General features: G+C 53.9%; 6 protein-coding genes across 6 annotated transcripts; 3 read left to right on the forward strand and 3 right to left on the reverse strand.

The window, feature by feature from the left end:
- Positions 1-71: 71 nt before the first annotated feature.
- A1O3_08448 (uncharacterized protein) lies at positions 72-3,143 on the reverse strand (the record flags this gene model as incomplete). Its single annotated transcript, XM_007738546.1, has 2 exons — positions 72-2,896; positions 2,948-3,143. 2 exons carry the CDS (start codon positions 3,141-3,143, stop codon positions 72-74), a joined length of 3,021 nt encoding a protein of 1,006 aa, XP_007736736.1.
- A 513-nt stretch (positions 3,144-3,656) lies between these two features.
- On the forward strand, positions 3,657-4,421 carry A1O3_08449 (uncharacterized protein; the record flags this gene model as incomplete). The annotated part of the gene is made up of 1 exon (XM_007738547.1): positions 3,657-4,421. One exon carries the CDS (start codon positions 3,657-3,659, stop codon positions 4,419-4,421), a length of 765 nt encoding a protein of 254 aa, XP_007736737.1.
- A 1,284-nt stretch (positions 4,422-5,705) lies between these two features.
- On the reverse strand, positions 5,706-7,374 carry A1O3_08450 (uncharacterized protein; the record flags this gene model as incomplete). The annotated part of the gene is made up of 2 exons (XM_007738548.1): positions 5,706-6,530; positions 6,589-7,374. The coding sequence occupies 2 exons, from the start codon at positions 7,372-7,374 to the stop codon at positions 5,706-5,708; spliced, it is 1,611 nt and encodes a 536-aa protein (XP_007736738.1).
- A 1,036-nt stretch (positions 7,375-8,410) lies between these two features.
- On the reverse strand, positions 8,411-10,317 carry A1O3_08451 (gamma-glutamyltransferase; the record flags this gene model as incomplete). Its single annotated transcript, XM_007738549.1, has 3 exons — positions 8,411-9,740; positions 9,799-9,992; positions 10,045-10,317. The coding sequence occupies 3 exons, from the start codon at positions 10,315-10,317 to the stop codon at positions 8,411-8,413; spliced, it is 1,797 nt and encodes a 598-aa protein (XP_007736739.1).
- Positions 10,318-13,297: 2,980 nt separating this feature from the next.
- Positions 13,298-16,024, forward strand: A1O3_08452 (uncharacterized protein; the record flags this gene model as incomplete). The annotated part of the gene is made up of 1 exon (XM_007738550.1): positions 13,298-16,024. The coding sequence occupies one exon, from the start codon at positions 13,298-13,300 to the stop codon at positions 16,022-16,024; it is 2,727 nt and encodes a 908-aa protein (XP_007736740.1).
- Positions 16,025-17,975: 1,951 nt separating this feature from the next.
- A1O3_08453 (methionyl-tRNA synthetase) lies at positions 17,976-19,910 on the forward strand (the record flags this gene model as incomplete). The annotated part of the gene is made up of 3 exons (XM_007738551.1): positions 17,976-18,180; positions 18,236-19,545; positions 19,602-19,910. 3 exons carry the CDS (start codon positions 17,976-17,978, stop codon positions 19,908-19,910), a joined length of 1,824 nt encoding a protein of 607 aa, XP_007736741.1.
- Positions 19,911-20,197: the final 287 nt, after the last annotated feature.

Here is a 20,197-nt window from a genome sequence, read left to right on the forward strand (position 1 = left end):
ATCTATGTGCGCTACGAGTCGGTTTCAACAGCGTAAGCAGACTGTAAGGCCCTCGAAGTCGAGCGGCGTCCTCAAACTGACAGAACCACAATCCTGACTCTTCTCTTCCCCTTTTCCCTGGCCCCGCTCTTCTCCTCGGAACTGACTCTGACCTTCAGTTGTTGGAACAGCTCAACTGTGACTCCCTGTTGCTCACGGCCCTTCTCAAAAACTGTCAGCGTGTAGCCATCTGCGTCAAAGATGCTTTCTCTCTTGGCCGCTTCGTCGTTTTTCAATTGGAAGTCCTCCAGCCGGACGAGTCCTTCGATGCCAAACTGAGGCACGAAGACCACAATGCCATTCTCAAACACGCGCATGACATATCCTTCAACATCAATGGCAGCCCCTGGAGTCTTCTCAGCTCTGGCTTTGAGTGCCTGCCCAACATAGTACTCGATACTTGCCCGCCCGGCCAACTGGGCGTTCCGATGCCTGAAGTTGAGATTCTGGCACACTCGTTCCAACTTGCCTTTGTTACGGAGACTCTCGTCGGCAATCTCGTTCCCTCCACCCTCATATCCGATTGCGTAGGCGAGTTGTCGGTGGACAAGCAAATCGGCGTAACGGCGGATCGGACTGGTGAAATGGGTGTAGATTTCGCTCGCCAAGCCATAATGCCGGAACTCGGGTGCTGCATGAGATCCGCTGCAGAAATACTCTGCAGAGGTCATGCATCGTGTGGCCATGATTCGGATCAAGGTGTTAAAGAAAGGGTGAGTGGGGTCCACACATTGATCCAGGGAATCTGCAAGTGCCTTTGAGCTTGATACGTCCAGTTCGAAGCCCCTCATCCGTTTCAATTGATCACTGAGATCCGCGAAATTGGAGGCCGGAGGTGAAGCGTGGCGCCTGAGCAGTGCAGTTTGTGGGAAAACCGATTCGATTTTCCTTGCAACGGTGATGTTGGCAAGAAGCATAAACTCTTCGACGAGCGAGTTTGTGGCGAGCTGCGCCTTAGTCTTGACGTCGGCTAAGGAGTCTGAGGACTCATTGTCTGCTTCGATCCTGACCTCAGGGCTCGACAGATTCAATGCTCCGGCATCCATTCGCTTCTGGCGCAGCTTCTGCGAGAGTGACAACAAGGTCCTCATACTCTGGGTAAGTTCATCTGTCGCAGTTGGATCGTCGATCCTCTTCTGAGCTTGCTCGTATGAGAAGCCCTCCCTCGAACGGATAACGGACTTGGTGAAAGAAGCCGAGACGACTTCTGCGTCTGGTGTGACCTCCCATAGCGTGGAGAATGCATACCGCTCAACGTGGGGTTTCAGTGAGCAAAGGTCGGTACCGAGAAGCATTGGCAGCATGTCAATTCTCTTGTCCACCAAGTAGACTGTTGTGCCGCGCGAAGATGCCTCAGCATCCATGGGGTTGTTGGGTTTGACGAAGTTGGAGACGTCCGCAATATGGACACCCACTTCAAAATTTCCATTGGGAAGCGGCCTAGCATGAAGTGCATCATCGATATCCTGACATCCGGGAGGATCGATTGAGCACACAAGAATGTTGCGTAAATCTCGTCGCCCCTGCCAGCCTGGGTCGGAGGTATCGGTCGGAACCTTCCAGTTATGGCCTTCAGACGGGAGACAATCCAGCACCGCTTTGGGAAAGGGTCGATATTGGACATCATATTCAAGAAGTAAGGCTTCAGTCTCGGCCTCCTTCGTCTCCAACTCACCGAGAGACCGAATGTAATGGCCGACAGGGTATCTGGTATCTCGGTCCCAGGAATCGATTGTTGCCACGATCCGCTTGCCGATCAGCTCCTCGACTTGACGAGTACGAATGCGTATCTTCGGGATGCGCTTGTCCATAGGAACCAGGAACACAGTGGTCTGGCGATTCCCAGTTGCAGATCCCGAGACGTTGTCTATAGTACCAACCAGCTGTCTCCAGTTCCGCTTCATGATGCCAACCACACGGCACGTAGGCTGAGCTCGGGTGTCTGCGCCGGCGGAGTGAGCCCGCCTGACGTCTTCCTGGAGAGCTCGCTTTTCGTTCTCGGTGATAACGCTTTCTTCCTGCTCCTCATTATCGGGGTTGTCGTTCTGGTTAACAGTATCTTCGTCCAAGATTTGGGTCGACGGGACTTTCCACTGGTCCTTGGGAAGTATTTCGACGACCACAACATCTCCTGATATCGATCGGTTACTGGCTTCTCGTCCTAGAACCAACAATGGCTTGTCGAATGCGGGGACTTTGACCGTTCCTTCCAAGTAGTTGTAGGGCGACACGTTAAAAACGCCTTGATGCAAGGTTCCCGCTTTGATACCCGTCATTATTCGGGTCATCGAGTAGTATTCTGGGTAGAATAACTCTCCTTGCAATGCGCGACCTTCTTGTCCCTCCGCGCCCTGGCTGACCATGTCAAGCAGGCGGTCGGCATCATCCAGACCCTCGACGTACTGGCGCAGTGACAGCGCATTGATGCCCTCCTTCTTGGATTTTCTCCGGTTCTCCTGGTCGTTCGTGAGAACCACTATCACAGGAGGTTTCTTTGTCACCCTCGCCAAATGACTCGTGTACCACGCAGCTGCCTTTCTGACAGAACGATCATTTCTGTCATTGATTGACTCGCCATCTGCCCGCCGGACCGCAGTGTCGGAGCGAAACTCGTTGAAGAAGAGATAAAAACGCTTGTCCTCGCTTCGCGTCAGGGCCATCAGTCTGTTGTAGAGAGGAAGACTTCTATTCTTCAACTCTTCCAAGACGGTTTGCAGGATGACGACATCGTGGAAATGACCCGACTCTTCAAAGAGATCCATCCCGCTGAGCAACACGTTCGTATCTGGTATAAGGTAGTGGCCGTCAGGAAATGCCTTAGTTCCGGCTGGTCGCTTCGAAAGCACGAACTTTGGCACTGCGCAAGCGTCAGACAGATCCTTCGACCATGGTTCCTACAGAAACTCACCAACTCCATTGGCATCGGCGACTGCGGTGGAAGCGCAAGCGGAGCAGAGGAGAGAGGAGCATGGAATGTCTTTCCTCAGATACTGTTCTCTCACCACTTTCTGGACTCGGCCGCTCTTTGCGGATCTGATGAACACCTTGCTGGAGATGTTGACGGCATTTGGATCGGCTGCCAGGCCTCTCTTGAGGCTTTTCATGCTTGTTCGATTCTGTGACTTTCAGATTGGGCGGTTCCAAAGAGAAATGTTAGGTGCACCGGGGCTTCCAAACGACATGGACAGTATCTGAAGTTTCTCTCCATCTGCAGTGCGGAGAATCGGAAATATGGCGGGTTTTACAGCCACATGTGCAGGCAAGATCCTGTCCCCTCAGGCAAGTAACCCCCGCACGCAACGCAGTCGCTTGCAACACGCATTGCCCGGCGATTCAACGAGAAAGTCACTCTGCTGCCTCGTTCCGATGACCTACGGTATGCATACACGTACAGCCTAAAACTTAGTTGGATGTAACCTGTAGGCTTGATTGCTTGGTTAACCGGCATACAGGTTGTCGACTTGCACAGTGGCACTGGCTGTCCGTCTGCGCGTCCATAAGATTTGGTCTCGCAGCATCTGTTGGAGCTTCAAGTCTTCTGACTCTCTTCGCTAGCTCACTTTCCAACAGACAATTCGATCAACAAGGAGGCTTCCTCGCGAGCATGAAAGATAGCCATGTCCGACAAGCCTCCATATGTCGTTACTCCCACCGCTCCAGCGTCCTCGCCTGACCGTGCGGCCACCTTGATATTTCTACACGGTTATGGCGACGATGCCGAAGGCCTCCCACTTGGCCTCGCACAACAGTTCCAGTTCGCCAAGAAGATGGAGCACCTGAAATGGGTCCTTCCTACCGCTTCGCACAACCACGAGGCAATGACACGAGCATGGTACGTACCCAAGGCACTGCCGAATGTGATGAAGCCGCATGTGGGAGACGAGGACGAGGACGCGCCGGACGATGAAGCGGGCATCATGAAGAGCGTGGACATTGTCGACCAGTTGGTGGAGCAAGAGATCAAGAGCGGGACGCCCCCGGAGCGGATACTTGTGGGTGGTTTCAGTCAGGGGTGTGCTGTGAGTCTGGTTTGGGGACTGACAGGCCGGTTGAGGAACAAGATCGGCGGGATGGTATGCCTGAGCGGCTATTTCCCCCTAAGAGATAGGATTGGGCCATTGAGGAAAGAGAGGCTACCACAAGGATCAAGAAGAGATGCCGACGAACTACCAGTGAAGGGTGGCAAGAAATGGTTCTACGTTCATGGGACAATGGACACGCTGGTTCCGACCAAACTGTACACGCAGGGCAAGGAAGAGCTGGCCAAATGGGTGGACCAAGGTGACATTGAGGAACACCTGTACGCGGGAATGGGTCATGCCACTGGTGCGTCCGAGCTGCGAGACCTTCTGGGATTCTTTGAGAAAGTGGTTCCGCCGTAATCATATGAGAAGGCCTGAGAGCTCTATGGATCCACGCCGAGAACGAGTTCACGCTTCTGGGTGTACTTTCTTGCCCCCAGGCTTAGAGCAATTGTATCCGACCGTCAAATCATTGGGATTCATTCGAGCTAGCTGGTAGTGTATCAAAGGGACGACCTAGAAGCACCTGTCCCATAAACTAAGCGTCACCTCGCCTCGCCTCGCTTCGGTCCCGTCGTCAATCATATCAGGCAGTAACAGTCCACTGTCATGAGCGATCTTGCCAATTGATGGTCATCATCCGTCCCCGTGGTCATGATATATGGTGGTCGTCATTCGTTCCTATGATCGCAGTCCCATTTACCGTGGACAACTCTACCAACAGCGCAGACAGGTCAGCCGAGGTTCTCTCGATCTCAGGAAGCGCCGCTCATGTAGAGGACGACAGACTTACCGCGCCGCAAGAGCTACAAGTCTTGCCACCGGTGATGGAGGCCCCGCATTTCGGACATCCTGAGTGAGACATGGCTTGGAGAACACGACCGAGGTGTACTGATAGTAAGCGGGTGCGTTGGGGAGGAGATAGCAGGTGGCCGGTGGCAGGTGGTAGATGGTAGTAGGAGTCGGTTTGATGAGTGAGGCTAAACCCTACCGTCGTCGAGGGGTCGATCAGTATGTATGTACTCGTATACTCGCAGGTCGTAAAGTTTGAGTTTGAGTTTGACGTCGGTGGAGGTGGAAGTGGAAGTGGAAGTGTAGGGAAGAGGGAGGCTTCCTAAGCCTAATTAATGCATGCTATAACAAATCATATGCACAGTACCTGTGATTGGCGGTTCAGCCGGTGGCTTACATACTGTGCCTTAACCCCTCCTAGGTGCTTCCTTCCCACAGATTCTGGAGTAATAGGCGGTAAACTGGGCGCACCTTAGCCTTGCCACAGGTCAACGTAGCAAACCACAAGACACAAGTGCAGTCTGGCCAGCCGGTCATTGTCTAAGTCAATGTGGCCGGTCACTGGCAATTCAATAGCAACCGACTGACATTGTGGCACGGGGAACATACATGCCTAAGCAGCACCTCACAGACCAGTCTGCCCATGAACAATCATGAAAATAATCTAAACTCTTTGGTCTATTTGAAGTCCAGACCGGAGGCTGGTGAATCAGGGATGGTTCCCAAACAGATCCTTCCAAGGCCCCTCGCCATGCTGAAATGCTCGCCAATGTTTCAACCCTCCCTTCCTTTCGTACGTGAAGATGCCGTCAAAATTCGGCCGCTCGTCTAGCCATGATGATGTCTCACTTCTTAGAATTCCACATGAAATCTTGGATGCGTTCGAATCTTCTCTCCATACCGGTAGAGAATCCAGCTAACAGGTGCCATTGCTAAAGCGATGAATGCGAGGAGTGAATTGCCCCATCCGAGACCCAAGGCCGCATACATCTTGGGGCCCGCCAGCGGGAGGAAGGCGCCTGCCAGACTCCTCAGCACAGTGTTTGCTGCAATTGCCGAAGCTGCGTGCCTGTGGAATGCGTCGACGAGATAGGTCTGGATGGGCATGAAGGTCGCCAATACGCCGAAGCCGACAAAGGACGTGCCAATGATGGGCATGATCCAGTGGATATGAGCCTTGGCCGACCAGCCGTACCAGAAAAGGCCAATCGGGATCATCAGGCTGCCGGGAATCAGGGGCGGCAGACGATATTCAGGCTTCATGCCGCCCGTCGCAGACAATTTCTTGACCGTCTTGTCTGAGACAGCGCCGAAGAGAAAAAGCCCCATCACGGAGCCGACGCCAATGCCCAAGTAACTAAGCCCGACGACACCCTGGCTAAAGCCATAGCCTTCCTCAAACACTAGCGTGATGGTGGTGAATAGCAGATAGAGATAGCCATATACTACTGCCATGTAGATGGATAGAGTCAAGACGATCGGCGAGAAGACGAGCATCTTGCTAGGTCGGACGATGGAAACCCACAAATATTGGCGCATCGAAATGCCTTTGTCAAGTCTTGACCGCAGTTCCATATTACCAGTCTCCTTCCGCAGCCGGTTGGTGCGTCGCTGGAGCAGAATTGGCTCGTAGGTTTCGCGCAAGAAAATGACAGCCAAGCCCGAGGCCACACCAGCCTGTACCTCGGTTAGAAACACGATACAAAGCGGTGAAGCCGCGACTCGGACAACTTACAGCAATGGTGACGAGCCAGAATATCCAGCGCCAGCCAGCCGCCTGTCCTAGGAAACCGCCCGCCACCGGTCCTATGACGGGTCCCAAGAGGGGACCCAAAGTCCACAGCGCCATGGCAACGCCTCTCTTTTCTGGGACGGTCAGATCTGCAATAGAACCAGCACCAATAGTGATAGGACAACTGCCGGCAATACCAGCAAAAAGTCGGAATACCAGCATAGGGCCGACGGAAGGGGCCAACGCGCATGCTATCGTCCAAATGACGAACATGAGGTTGCACACATGGTAGACGGGCAAGCGGCCGTAGACCTCTGACAGAGGGGCGAGAAACAGCGGCCCAACTGCGTAGCCCAGGATGTAGATGGAGACGATGAAACTGCCGATGGTAGTGTCGGTCGTGTGGAACTCCTTCATGATGAGGGGTATGGCGGGTGCGACCATAGACGAAGCCAGTGGCGTCAAGAATGTGACGGAAGAGATGATACCGATGTTAGACCATTTCTTCTTCTCCGTCCAGTTGAGGGCTTTCTCCGGGTCTGTGGGACTGTCCCAGTCGACGACGTTGGGGTCGTGGGTCACAGCAGTAACCGGCACCGACTTCTCGTCGGCATCTTGGGAGATGTCAATCACGGGTATTCCTCGTTCCACGTCTGGATCAGGCCGATCCGGGTCTGAGGTTCGGTCTTTCTCTGAGATTGATGTCGCGGCAGTGGAAGAGAGTGTGTCATCATGCTCGCGTGGACTGTGACCGAAGCGGCCATGATCGGGCGGCTGGGAGGTCGCCATGGGACCTGAGAAGCTATCTGGTCAGCTCTCCACGGGGCAACGAGGCCGGGACGGGATGTAATGCAGCGTGCCGCGGGTTGGAGGTGGGAGGAGGGAGGAGGGAGGTGGAAGGTTTCACATTGGAACACACCTTTGGACACTGTTGTACTCCTGCAATATGGAAGATGGAATACTCTGGGAAGGGTGCGGAGTCAATATGTGCCCACTAACTAACCCGATCGGAAGCGTGCTTCAGATCTTGATCGCTATCACAAGACACGAGAGCATGACACAGGAGCGAGGGAATGGAACAGTGCTGGGTGACTGACATGGCAAACAGAGGTGGCAGTGAAGGAAAATTGAACTAGAGTGTTGACGGACTGCGCAACCCCAAACCCCATCTAATCCTCTCCAGACGTCTCTGCCCCGTACTTAAGGTATGTCCGGGGGTAAATACTATGTTAGTATGATGTTAAGTAGTATCCGTATGTGTTAGACTCGTCTCCCGGAGGTCGGCCTCCGAGAGGGAGACGGGTCGGCTATGGTCACTTCTCCACCGGCCACGGTCATATCTAGATGACTTATTAAGCGATAGACGTTACGCATCGTCACATTGTCCACTTCTAACGCGATAGGATGCCGTAGAGCTGGCGTAGAGATGCCGTAGAAAGAACTCTGTACGACGCAAGCCGCAGTTATGCAATCTTCACAAGGTTTTATGCGGAGCCATGCTCGCACTGCGCACAGAGGTACCGCCAGGACGGAGGTAAGAGGCCTTACCCGTATGTATGCTAATAGCCAAGAGGCCGTAGGTAGCCGAATGGGCTCAGGAGGCCTAAGGGCCTCCTGACACTGGACAGTAGCGGTGAAGGTTGAAGGTCCCCTTATCCGCCCGACTCGGCCTTGGTTAGCCGGCCTGCCACGTGACAGGCGGAGGATATACTGTAGCTCCAGGTTGGTGCCAGGTACGGAGTAATACTCCATACAGCTATTAGGTATAGCTGCCAGGTATAACTACCAACCAGATCTACCCTGTACTTCTTCGAAATCTATATAGCTATATAGCATATCCGCCCGACGAGAGCTGGCGAGGCTCGCCTGCTGCTTCGAAGGTGCCGTTGGAGAGCCGTCGTAAACCTTGGGCTGAGCTTTGCCCCGGGGCGATCCAAGTCACATTGTGACCCCGAGATTTCAGGAAGGCCACGGTCTGGTTGTCGTAGGCATACTCGAACGACACTTGGTTCGGGATCAGTTGGTCGTGCAGGCGAGGCTGCGCTAGCGCTTGCGGCGCCGTCATGTTTTGGTCGAGCACATGCACCAGGTTCTGGATCGTGGCCGTGATAATCCTCGACCCTCCAGCTGCTCCAATCACGTAATAGAGTGTCCCGTTCGGAAACTCCACAATGGTGGGCGATATCGAGGACAGCGGTCTCTTGCCTGGACGGATGTAGTTGCTCGGACTGGGCATGTACCCAAACGCGTTGGAGGAACCGGGGATGGAAAAGTCGTTCATTTCATTGTTCATGATCACACCCGTCTCCGGCACCAGGAGGTTCGATCCAAACAGCAAATTGACCGTCGTTGTCAGAGAGATGGCCAATCCCGACGCATCTGCCGTCACCACATGGGACGTCCCCGGAGTCTCCAAGGACTCGATGCCAGATGGATCGTATGCCGAGACGTTGAGTGTGGTGTAATCGGAGATTTTGCTTCGAATTTCCGCCGCCGACTCGGGCGTCAACATGTCAGCTTGGTAGGCGGATAAGTTGGCCACGAATGAGGGATCTCCAAGGTTCGTTCGCTCCCCGTATCCAAATCGGATCGCCTCGTCCATTCTGTGCGTGCTCAAATTGACCTGGCCGTTGGCGAAGAAATCAGGATACCCTTCCAGCGTCTTCAGTACAGACAGGGCCACTTCCCCCGAGCTCGGTGCACTGCAGCTGAACAACCGATACCCACGATAGGTGATATTGACGGGGGGTCGGATTGCCACAGTGTAGTTTTGCAGATCTTGCAGCGTCATCGTCCCGTTCTGGGCTTGCAAGGCAGCAATGGTGGCTTCTGCAATAGGTCCATTGTAGAAGGCGTCTGGTCCTTGCTCTGCAATCGTCTCCAGGGTGTCTGCATATCTCTTTCGAGTGATGGTGTCGCCCAGACCGACCAAAGTACCATTGGGGGCAAAGTCAAGGGCCCAGTTCGGGTCGTCCACGAGGAAGTTGGGCACCAGCGCAGAGGCATTTGCCGACTTCATGTACCTCACGAGATCTTGGCTCACCGACCAGCCATATCTTGCGGTCTTGATTGCACCTTGCATGACTTGCTTCCAGGGAAGCTTGCCATAGTTTTGGTGCAGATGCGCGAGCCCTCGAACCTCGCCTGGAACTCCACTAATATAATACGTGTCAGTGTGCATTCCTTGCCTTCGCTAAACGTGTGAGCGTATACCTGGCTAGGCCTCCAAAAATGCTGGCATTGGTGTTGTTGTTGTACATGTCTTGGAAGGCGGCAGCCGGTGCCGTCTCTCTAAAGTCTATGAACTCATAACTGCCATTTGAGCTGCGGACGATCATGAACCCTCCACCACCGAGGCCGCTGTGGTACATGCCGACAACGCCAATGCAGAAGACGGTGCCGACCAACTGAAGACCTCGTTATTGCGACATCATTTGTCGCCATGGGAGACACACTTACTGCATCCGCTGCATTCCCGCCCTGCCGCAAGAGATCTATGCCAATCCCGCTGCAAATGTTGCTCTCACTGGCCACGGCCCCCAGGGAATCGGGGGCATACTTCTGTTGAACATGGGGCACCGGGTTGGCCCCGGCTTGGTTCAACAGAGGCGGCACCACCAGGGCACACGCGAGTTGCAGCAGCGACAACATGAGGACCGAGTAGAGCCAGGCCGTCGACGAAGTAGAAGGCAACAAAGAAAAGAAAGAGGGTAGAGAAAAGCTCGAGGCCATTGTGTGGGCGTCGATGGCACGGCACTGCTGGAGCTGCGAGCTGCGAGCTGACCAACTCCAACAAGGCACCCCTGCCACCCGCCAGGAACCAGCAGGCGTGCTATCCAGGATCTGTGCCAGTCAGAGAGGGACGCGAGCACGCGAACTGCCGTGACTTTGGGAGTCGTTGCTTGTTGCTTGTTGCTTAGCGATCGAGGATGACGCAATGGGGACTGGCGCGAATCCCGGTCGCTGCGTTAAGCATGGTTACAGTGCATCGCGATCGGCGGCACTATCGACATCGGGCGACACAGAAGAGGGAAGACACTGCTAAGTAAAAGCATCAAGTAGGACGCTAGGGGGACGAGCAGACGAAGACGAAGACGAAGACGAAGATGAAGAGTAAGAGTGAGCTGGGTGCCGGTGTTGGGCGCATTAGGCCGTCACTGAATGTGGTCGCCCTCCCTGATACCCTCATACCCTCATACCCTCATACCCTCATACCTGCCTGGGAACGATAAGATAAGGTCAGTCTGATCCAAGCTCGTTTTTATTAATTACCTAGTAGTTATCAGCAGAAGGTACAGAGCTGTATGTGTCGGCGGATTTGGCCGCCCTGTCTTCATCCCACTGTGTACTACTAGGGAGTACCTGTGGTTGAGCAGTCAGGACAAGGGGGGACCTTATTTCGACGTGTCTTCACTCACCCTGTGTCTCAGACAGACAACGGCACTGAGTATCTAACCTACCTAGGGTAATGGTGGAAGAGATGGATATCGTGGACAACTGGTCTAGTAAGAGAGTGAATGAGTGGTTGTCTACGGGGGAGTAGTGCTAGATAGTACTCCGTGTAGGTGCCGTACCGTAGAGATGATATCCTGACTGCTGACTGGCTCTCTCCGACTGGCTCTCTCCTGAACGATGCCATCTTACAGAGTACGGACTACTGTCACCTAACTGTGTTCCTGCCTGAGGTTCTACTACTAGTAGATGTGTAGGTCGGTAGCAGGTAGAGTATGTACTCCGTGTGCGTCAGTGTAGTACAGAATTGCTGACATCTACTACTCTGACACGTTCGGTAAAGGGCTGTGCTGCTTGGTGCTTGGCTCCCTTGCAGCAACATGCCAGTGAAGCCTGCGTCCCCCTTGCAATTTATTTTGACTGCGTGCCAAGCGGCATTGACATGACCTGTACGAGTACTAAGTAGGTGCCTGCGAATCGAAGAATTCATCAGAGAGCTAATAATGATTGATTTACAGGTACGTACTAGTACTACAGAGTTCTAGTTGTAGGCTTTAGCTGCTGCTGGCTGCTGGCCGATTGATTATTATTTCCTGGGGGATTTTCAGGCTGCGTCAGATTGAGCAGGTCCGATCGATATCGCTGCCGTGTTAGCCGAGTATGATGTCACCGGCGCCACACGATCCCTGTGATCTCCCAATAATAATAATGGCGTGCAAGGCGGACGCCGGCGGCCGGGCCTAGAACATTGGATGGACATTTGATATTCCCCTTTGGTCGACCTGGACATTTCCTCTGTAGGAGCGTCTGACACAATCTGCTGCGGGGGCCTTGGAGCTCGCCCTCCGGCCAGTGACACTGCCGCTCAGGGGACTTAGGGACCTTCACTGCCTGGCACCTGCCTGGCCAAGTGCCCTGGCGGACGCTGCGCTGTTGCTCTGTGCCTCCCACCGCCACAACAGCACAACTGGCGAGCTGACTGCCAATCACCAGGCTCGGAGTTCCTACCCATCATGATGCTGGCAGCCCACTACGTCTCCTAAACCCTCTCGGGCCTCCACCGTCTCATCCTAGTCGCACTCTGACAATGCCGAGCAGCTCGACTGGTTCGCTGGGCGGAGAGTCCAGTTGGTCTCCCAGGGTCTAGATGCCTGCGGGCCCCAGTCTGCAACCCCAGCTGCGGCTATCCATCTCGACGTCGGCCTTGGAATCTGTGTGAGAAGAAGAAAGTAACTCAAGTAACGCAGCTGGAATCGTGACCGACGGGACTTTTCTTATTTGCCCAGCATGAGCGCTGCTTCAGCCCGCCCTCTACAACCGGCTGCAGCGGCCCTCCCGGTGTCTGTGCTGTTCTACCTTATCACGAGCTTCACAACCAGCCAGCACGAAACTTTCCGGTGCAGTGGGAAGGGGGTGGACAGTGGCATCGCTCCCATCAAGATAGTAGGCTGTAGTACCAAATAGCGGCCCCTGCCTAGTGTTAGAGATCCGGACAACCGCCGCCAGTAGCCAGCAGACAGAATCAGTACGTACTCCGTTGGACGGAGTCATCACTCCAGTGCTCTATGAGTCCATGCTTCAACCTACGCATCGTCCACTGCAGTCCGCCTGGGATGGCTTTCTCAGGCTCCGCCAGGTCCCCGGGGGCACCCTTAAAAAAACGCCTGACGGACCTGTCAAACTTTGTATGAGATTTCACCAGGGCCTTTTGGGCCCTGTTAGTCCGGGCTTTCCATACAGAGGACGTTCCGCGAATCATTGGCCCTGTGTCCACTATCCAGACACTCGCTTGTGCGCACCGGCTTCAATCTTGCGCACGTTCCCCCTGGCCTTGTGCTTGTTTGACTTTCACAACTTGAACCCTTGACATCCCCAGACTGCTCAAACATCCGCGGCCAGCATCTGGTCATCAAACCCTATACCGTCTTTTCCACACATCTCATCGTCGCGTCCGTCCACACACCTAGCCCTCCCCTTCTCGAAAACATCAGGCACAACCGTTCGGGCCGATTCCTCACTTGCCCTCGTCTCCTCCAAGCCATCTCACTGCCCGCCGCCGACCACCACCGGCCAGTCTTTCTCGAGGCATGCCGTCCGCGACATCAAGGCACACCCTTCAATACCCTCAACCGCTTTGGTTTTCACTATGCAGCCTGAATGAAGCCGCCCTCTTTTGACTGGCCATCAGCTCATAATTTCTCGTCTTCGTCTCGATCGTACCTGCCGACAGAGGCTCAGGTGTGAAGCGGGTCTGCCAGGGATGGCCAAACCCCTCAACAACCCAGATTCGTCACCCGTCATCGAGCGACAATCCCTCTGCCTTCCAGGCGAGGAGCCTGGCGTGTCGGTGCACTATGGCCAGGAGGGCTTCGTCCAGAACCTTGCCCGGCACTTTGCCTCTGCAGAAAACAATGCCGCCGAGAAGCTCGTGCAGTTGAAGCGTAACCTGAAGGATGCAGACACGGAAGGCTTCTGGCAGACACTGATGGAGGGCATGACTGAGATCTGCCAGGCACAATACGCATTCGTGGCCAAAAGAGTCCTGGCCGACGACCACAAATCAACAGTGGAGATGCCGCCCATCGGGGAACCAGGATCCTGTCTGCTCGGGGTGGCCTACTATTACAACGACGGTGACAAACAGAAAGCTATGCACCGCGACTACGAGTATAGGGCTTGGGAAGCGCCTTGTGCTCATATGAAGCATGACAAGGTGTTTTTGATCCCCAACCAAATGAGCTCTTTCGTCGCTCACAATCCCAATACCTTACCGTTCCCAGCCGAAGGTTACCTGGCGGTTCCTCTATTCCACGACAAGAAATGTTTCGCTCACTTCGGCATGATGTGGACGCAAGAAGGCCTGGATCGTCGGAACACTTCGTGGAGTTACACCGAAATGCTTTTACATTCCTTGGAAGACATTGTTACTGAGCGGCTTGTCAGCGGCCAAGGGTTCGTCAAGGCTCAGTCGACTCCCGCTGGTCCGCTGAATGAAGTCATCCCCCAAGAAGCGGTCCCCCCGGCCACCCAATCCCTCAGACCCTATGCTAAAAATCTATCACACGAATTGAGGACGCCCATGCAAGGCGTGGTGGGCATGTTGGACGTCATGCATGCCACGGTGCAGGAACAGATCGAAGCCCAATTTCATCCTTCCGTTCGACCTATATTCCAGACACTCAAAGACAGCATCGAAACTGTCCAGGACAGCGCCAAGCGGGCGGTCGAAGCTGCTGACAATGTTGTTCATGCCTACGATATGAACTTGCAAATCCCAGACACCCCTCAAGACGAGCACGAATCTTCCGCCAACCCATCAGCGACGACTGGGTATTTCGACTACAAACCTGCGAGGCTCATTGAAGGCAGCGATATACATGTGACCTCATACAAACGACGTCGAAGCAGTCCTACGTCCTGGCATTTCGGCAATGCCACCAAAATCCGGCATCTGTCCACTCGCGCCGATGTTTCACCCAAAAGCGTTCTCCCCCAGTCCTTCCAGCCCCCTACGTTGACACCTCAAACGACAGTTTCAGAAGACCGCAGCCCTGCATTGTTCACGCCCATGCAAGATGGTTTACCATCCAGCGATTTCACCACCCCGTCGACAAAGTTTTCTCTTGAAATGGACGCGTTGCCAACCCCCGGGCTCAAACAATGCAGGATTAGAGACCTTATCCCGGTTGTGATCCATGAGTCGCTACGAGTCGGAGGTAGGCCAGACTCGGCCATTGGAGAACACACCACCTTCGGGGAAAGGATAGTCGCCAGGTCGCGGTCGTCAAACGGCACTGTCTCACAAAGAACGATCGAGTGGGCGGTAGCACCAGACGTTCCAGAAACTCTGCTGGTCGATGAACGCGACCTGGCCAAGTTGGTATCAGCCGTGTTTCTCAATGCCGTAAAATTCACCGACGACGGGGTCATCAATCTCAATATACAGCAGTCAAAAACCCAACGCTATCTGATTGTCAATGTCAAGGACACGGGCGATGGGATCCCCGAAGATTTCCAACCTGAGCTATTCAAACCATTTTCCCGAGAGGACGATTCATTGACACGGTCAAAGGAGGGCCTCGGCCTTGGCCTTCTGGTTGCCAAAGGGCTCGCTCGACGACTGGGCGGCGATATCAATTTGGTCAAGTCAGCGGTCCACGGACCTGACAAGGGCTCCGAGTTCGAGATTAAGATCCCGCTGGACTTGACCGATGAAGTCAGTCGGGCTTCTAGCCCCCGCAGTCGAACCCCGGATGTGCCAAAGACTGTCTCGCGCCCACCCACAACCTTGACCCCGTCCTCACAATTACCTGCTTCGCATATATCAGCACCTGGAGCCGTCCAAAGTCCGATGCCGCAAGGAATCAAAATTCTAGGCCCTCCGACTATGACCAAGGGTCCCCCAGGTTCAACCGCGATCGGTAAACCTGGCCGAGTTTCTTCTCCTCCTCGCCTCCCCTCGCGCAGGGATTCTTATGATAGAAACTTGGCCGAAAAATATCCGCTTACGTTTCTCGTTGCCGAAGACAACAAAATCAATCGAAAGTTGCTTGTCAACATGCTGGGCAAACTAGGTTACAAGGATGTTCACGAGGCGTTTGATGGCAAGGAAGCCGTCAGGGTCATGCAAGAAATCCAGGCTACCGGTAGCAGACGCAGTGGCCTAAACGGCAGGCAAGCTAAGAAAAAGGTTGACGTGATTTTGATGGACCTATGGATGCCTGAAATGGACGGATACCAGGCCACCGAGTGCATTCTGGACATGTTTCGAAAAGACCGGTCGGGGATTCGCCACGGATCCAACCCCGATTCCATGGCGCCCCCAATCGTGCTGGCGGTCACGGCTGATGTTACCGCGGGAGCACTGGAGCGGGCGACCAAGACCGGCATGGACGGCTTCATGACCAAACCGTTCAAGCTGGCGGATCTCCAAAGATTAATCGTTGAATTTTGTGTCAAAAGCGATGGCGTTAAAGGTACGGCTTGATGAAAGAGTTAGATCAAGACCCTCGTTCGTTCCAAAATGGCTCAGCTGAGGAGCCTCTGCGCTGGCAGCTTCTGTATTTATAACGACGCACATGACGAGACGTGGATAAATCCCGTCAATAAGATACCCGTAGCAAGGATGACTGTCACAAGCTCTACAGCATATTGGGATCTAGGATGCATTACATCTGTTTCATCGATTGTTGTTGGGTGCAACAAGGCTGGGTGAGCCAGCATCGAAGCTCCTGTCTCTGACCCGGATCTTTAGGTGCTAAGATACTTACGGAGTACATGGTTCTATGTCCGACGTTGAAGAGTTGATGCTATTTCCGTCCAAGCCCAAGAACACTTTCCTGGATGCCAATCAATCATCGTGATGTTGGATTTGGCATGTCTGGTGGCGGTCAAGTCACATCCACGTGATCGTCCAGTATGTTCAGCATAGACCACTCACAACCGACATTCGACAATAATATAAACAGGCCAGACAGTCGTATGGGTCTCTACAGGCCAACTGTCCCATTCCTCCATTCCCTCCATTTGTTTGGCATCACCCATCATCGCTTCGATCCATCTCGTTGCTGTTGTCGGCTCTTCTCGAGGACCAGCGTCTCCACCCATCCGTCACGCAGTTGCAACAGGCCCCGTGGCACTCATTACACTAGGCAGCCGAATATGCCTACGGCTTTGGACAAAGCATTGCAATCTCGTGTATGTTGGCTACCCTTTTCCGCCTTGTCACTGGGAGGAGGTCCTCAGCGTCCTCGGCATCACCTAGTTTGGCATCTGGCATTCAAAAGAGAAGCCAAATCTTTTCCTCGACATCTGTTGCGCTACAACATCTTGCTAACATTCGTCTAATTAGCACTTATTCTTTGGTGTGTCTCACCTTCTACCGACACTATTGCGAACACTCGCTTGGCGTCGCTTCACGCGCCGTCCCAGTCGAGGCTGTCTGGAGGTTGGAAGATGTTAACGCCAGATCTGTTTCTTCTCTTTCTAGGGTTTGCCGGCCTCGTCACCATTGCCTCGCTATGGAGTGTGTGGGGAGGTGATATGTTCCCTGCCGAGAAAGATCCTACGGGCAGTATGTTCCTCATCTCAGCGTTCCTTGGTTGCTAGCCCTTGCGAGGCACCTGGGTGACTCAATCATGTAGATCCTGACTACTGGACGGAGACGGAACTCAAGCGGTGGCTGAAATCGGTGAGCCCCTGCCCTAGCAGCAATCAGCAAAAACACCGACTCAACATGCATGGAATAGCACTGACTGCCGCGCAGCGAAACTTGGAACCTGACTCCAAGATGACAAGGGCCGAGCTCATAGAACGTGTCAAGGCAAACTTGAGGCCGCCAAACGCGGGCGCCTGAGCAGACGTGGTGGGATCCCAAATGCAAATCAGGGTCCTTGGAGGACCGGATCGTGGCTGCGACGTACTAGTGATCTAATATCGTTTACAGTCGGGCGGGAGAGTCCTGTGCGGTCGGTGACGCTTGTGGGCGCTTGATGGGACAGGACAGGACAGGACAGTATCCTGCGACAACTATTTAACACAATAAGCATAGCATAGGGTCAGGAATCTGCTTGAGGAGTTCTGCCGCTTCACGAAGTATAGCTCATGACGGCTTCGTCCTGGTGATTTTCGACCTATTACCTGTGTTTCATGGCTCAGATGGCACAGGCTGTGATTAAATGTGCCACATTCATCAACGACACAGTCCATGTAGAGGGCGCTCCACGGTGATCGTGAGCAAGTACTGAGTACCGTAGAGAAATAGGACAACAATTGGGGTGAGTAGCAAGGTACCATACATAGGTGGAGAAAAACGCAGGTGCGGGAAATAATTTATTATATTCATCGAAGCCTCGACTTGGACCGTCTGTCAACTGAAACCAAGCTTCAGATCAAAGACCTTTCAAGGTCCTGCTTGCTTACCACGCCGCTGCCGAACCATGATTGCCATTGAGCATCGCGCTCGAAGCTTCTTCCTACAATGTCGAGCTTCTGCAGGGTGCATCCCTCTCCTATCACCCAGTCGCAGTCGAAGCCTACAGAGACGTGGATTGGCAACCGTTGTCGAAACTCGACAAGCTCCAGCCAAAGCTCCTGGGACGAAGCCGTATTATGTGACGTCGCCTATTTTCTACGTCAACTCGGGTACGTGATGCCGCGGTGGACGGCTCCCTTCTCAGCGCTGACGTGGAATCACCAGCGCCTCACGTCGGCCACCTGTATACTCTTGTCCTCACGGATATCCTCAAGCGATGGGCAGTCCTCTGCGGTGACGAAAGGGCCACTCTGCTGACGGGCACGGATGAACATGGCATGAAGATCCAGAAGGCCGCGCAAAAGGCAAATACCGATGTCAAACTGTTCTGCGACCACCATTCGCAGCAGTTCAAGGCGCTGTGCAACGCGGCCAACATCAGCTACGATCGGTTCATCCGAACCACCGACGACGACCACAAGGCTGCGGTCGAGCACTTTTGGACCGAGCTGAATCACGCGGGCTATATCTACGAGGCTGCACATGAGGGATGGTACTGCGTCAGCGACGAGACATTCTATCCCGAATCCCAGGTCCAGAATATCCTCGACCCCTCCACTGGCGACACCAAAATCGTGTCGATCGAGACTGGGAAAGAGGTGGAATGGACCTCGGAAATCAACTACCATTTCAAGCTGTCGGCTTTTCAAGAGCCATTGTTGAGGTACTATTCGGAACACCCAAAGGCCATTATCCCGAAGCAGCGTCAGGCGTTCATCATGAAGGAGATTGAAGGTGGCCTCAACGACCTCTCCATCTCGAGACCAAGCTCGCGCCTGCAGTGGGGCATCCGAGTGCCGGGCGATGAGAGCCAAACAATCTACGTCTGGCTAGATGCCTTGATCAATTACTTGACCATGGCAGGATATCCTTACCACGACAGAGCCGATCCGAACTGGCTCTGGCCTGCTAACTGCCAGGTCATCGGTAAAGATATCGTTCGGTTCCATACCATCTACTGGCCGGCTTTCCTGATGGCCCTGGGTCTCCCGGTAACCAAACAGTTCCTCACGCATGCCCACTGGACCATGAATAACGCAAAGATGTCCAAGTCGGCCGGCAACGGAGTCAATCCGTTCTTTGCAATGGACCGTTATGGGGTAGACAGCATCAGGTTCTACATGGCTTACAACGGCGGTATCGTTGATGATGCCATGTACGAGAACTCCAAGGTGGCAGAAACATACCAACACATTCTGAGGGACGGATATGGCAATCTGCTGCATCGCGTGTTCAAGAGTAAGAATTTCAATGTCCGAGAAGCCGTCAAACTCGTCGGAGAAGACCAGGCCGGATTTTCGGACTTTCTCTCCATGGAAGAGATTGATGGATACGGCGACGACATCCAGGCCCTCCACAAAGGCATCCAGCAACTGTGCAAGCAAATAGCCTCCACGCGGAACAATGTGCGAAAATGGATGGCCGAGCCAAACCCACGTATCGCCGTCGGTCTCATCACTGACCTGATCAGAAGCGTATGAATGATCATGTCCCTTCCTCTGTCAGGCCTGCATGCTTACTAGGTCTACAGATGAACAAGTTCTTCCATAACTCGGCCTTGTGGAAACGGATCAAGTCGGATGATGCCAGCGAACGCCGCATCGCACAGTATGGTCTCTATGCCAGTGCCGAAGCTATCCGAGTCATCTCCATCCTTCTGCAGCCGTTCATGCCAGAGAGGATGAAGTTTGCGCTCGATTTGATGCAGGTTCCAGACTCGATGAGAACCTTTGCCCACGCTCAGCTAGGCGCCGACTTCATCTATGGGCCTCCCGCCGTACAGCCCGGCGTGAAAGGATCTCCAGAAGTCATCTTCCCAATGCTGCTGTCTGCCAATTGAGCGACACTCTGAGCGCCGGGGCAGGCCCCACGATAATGAACAATGATCTTGTGGTCATTATTTGCTCTCTGCCAGAGGTACTGCACGATACCCAATGCACGTTTCTTCCTCGTGTTTTCCGGCATCTCGTACCCCTATCGGACTCGCAGTCTCCAACTCTCAGAGCCAAGGGTGTGTACCGTTCTCTCGTCTCCCAAGTCGCCGCCTTGCTCTTGGACAGCAAATGCATGGCGGGGAGAAGCCTGATGCAGTGAGTGCAGCGGGAATGTGGCTTGTATGTAGTTGGA

This window comes from Capronia epimyces (genome assembly GCF_000585565.1).
Source record: "Capronia epimyces CBS 606.96 chromosome Unknown aczIQ-supercont1.8, whole genome shotgun sequence".
Classification (NCBI taxonomy): Eukaryota; Fungi; Ascomycota; class Eurotiomycetes; order Chaetothyriales; family Herpotrichiellaceae; genus Capronia; species Capronia epimyces.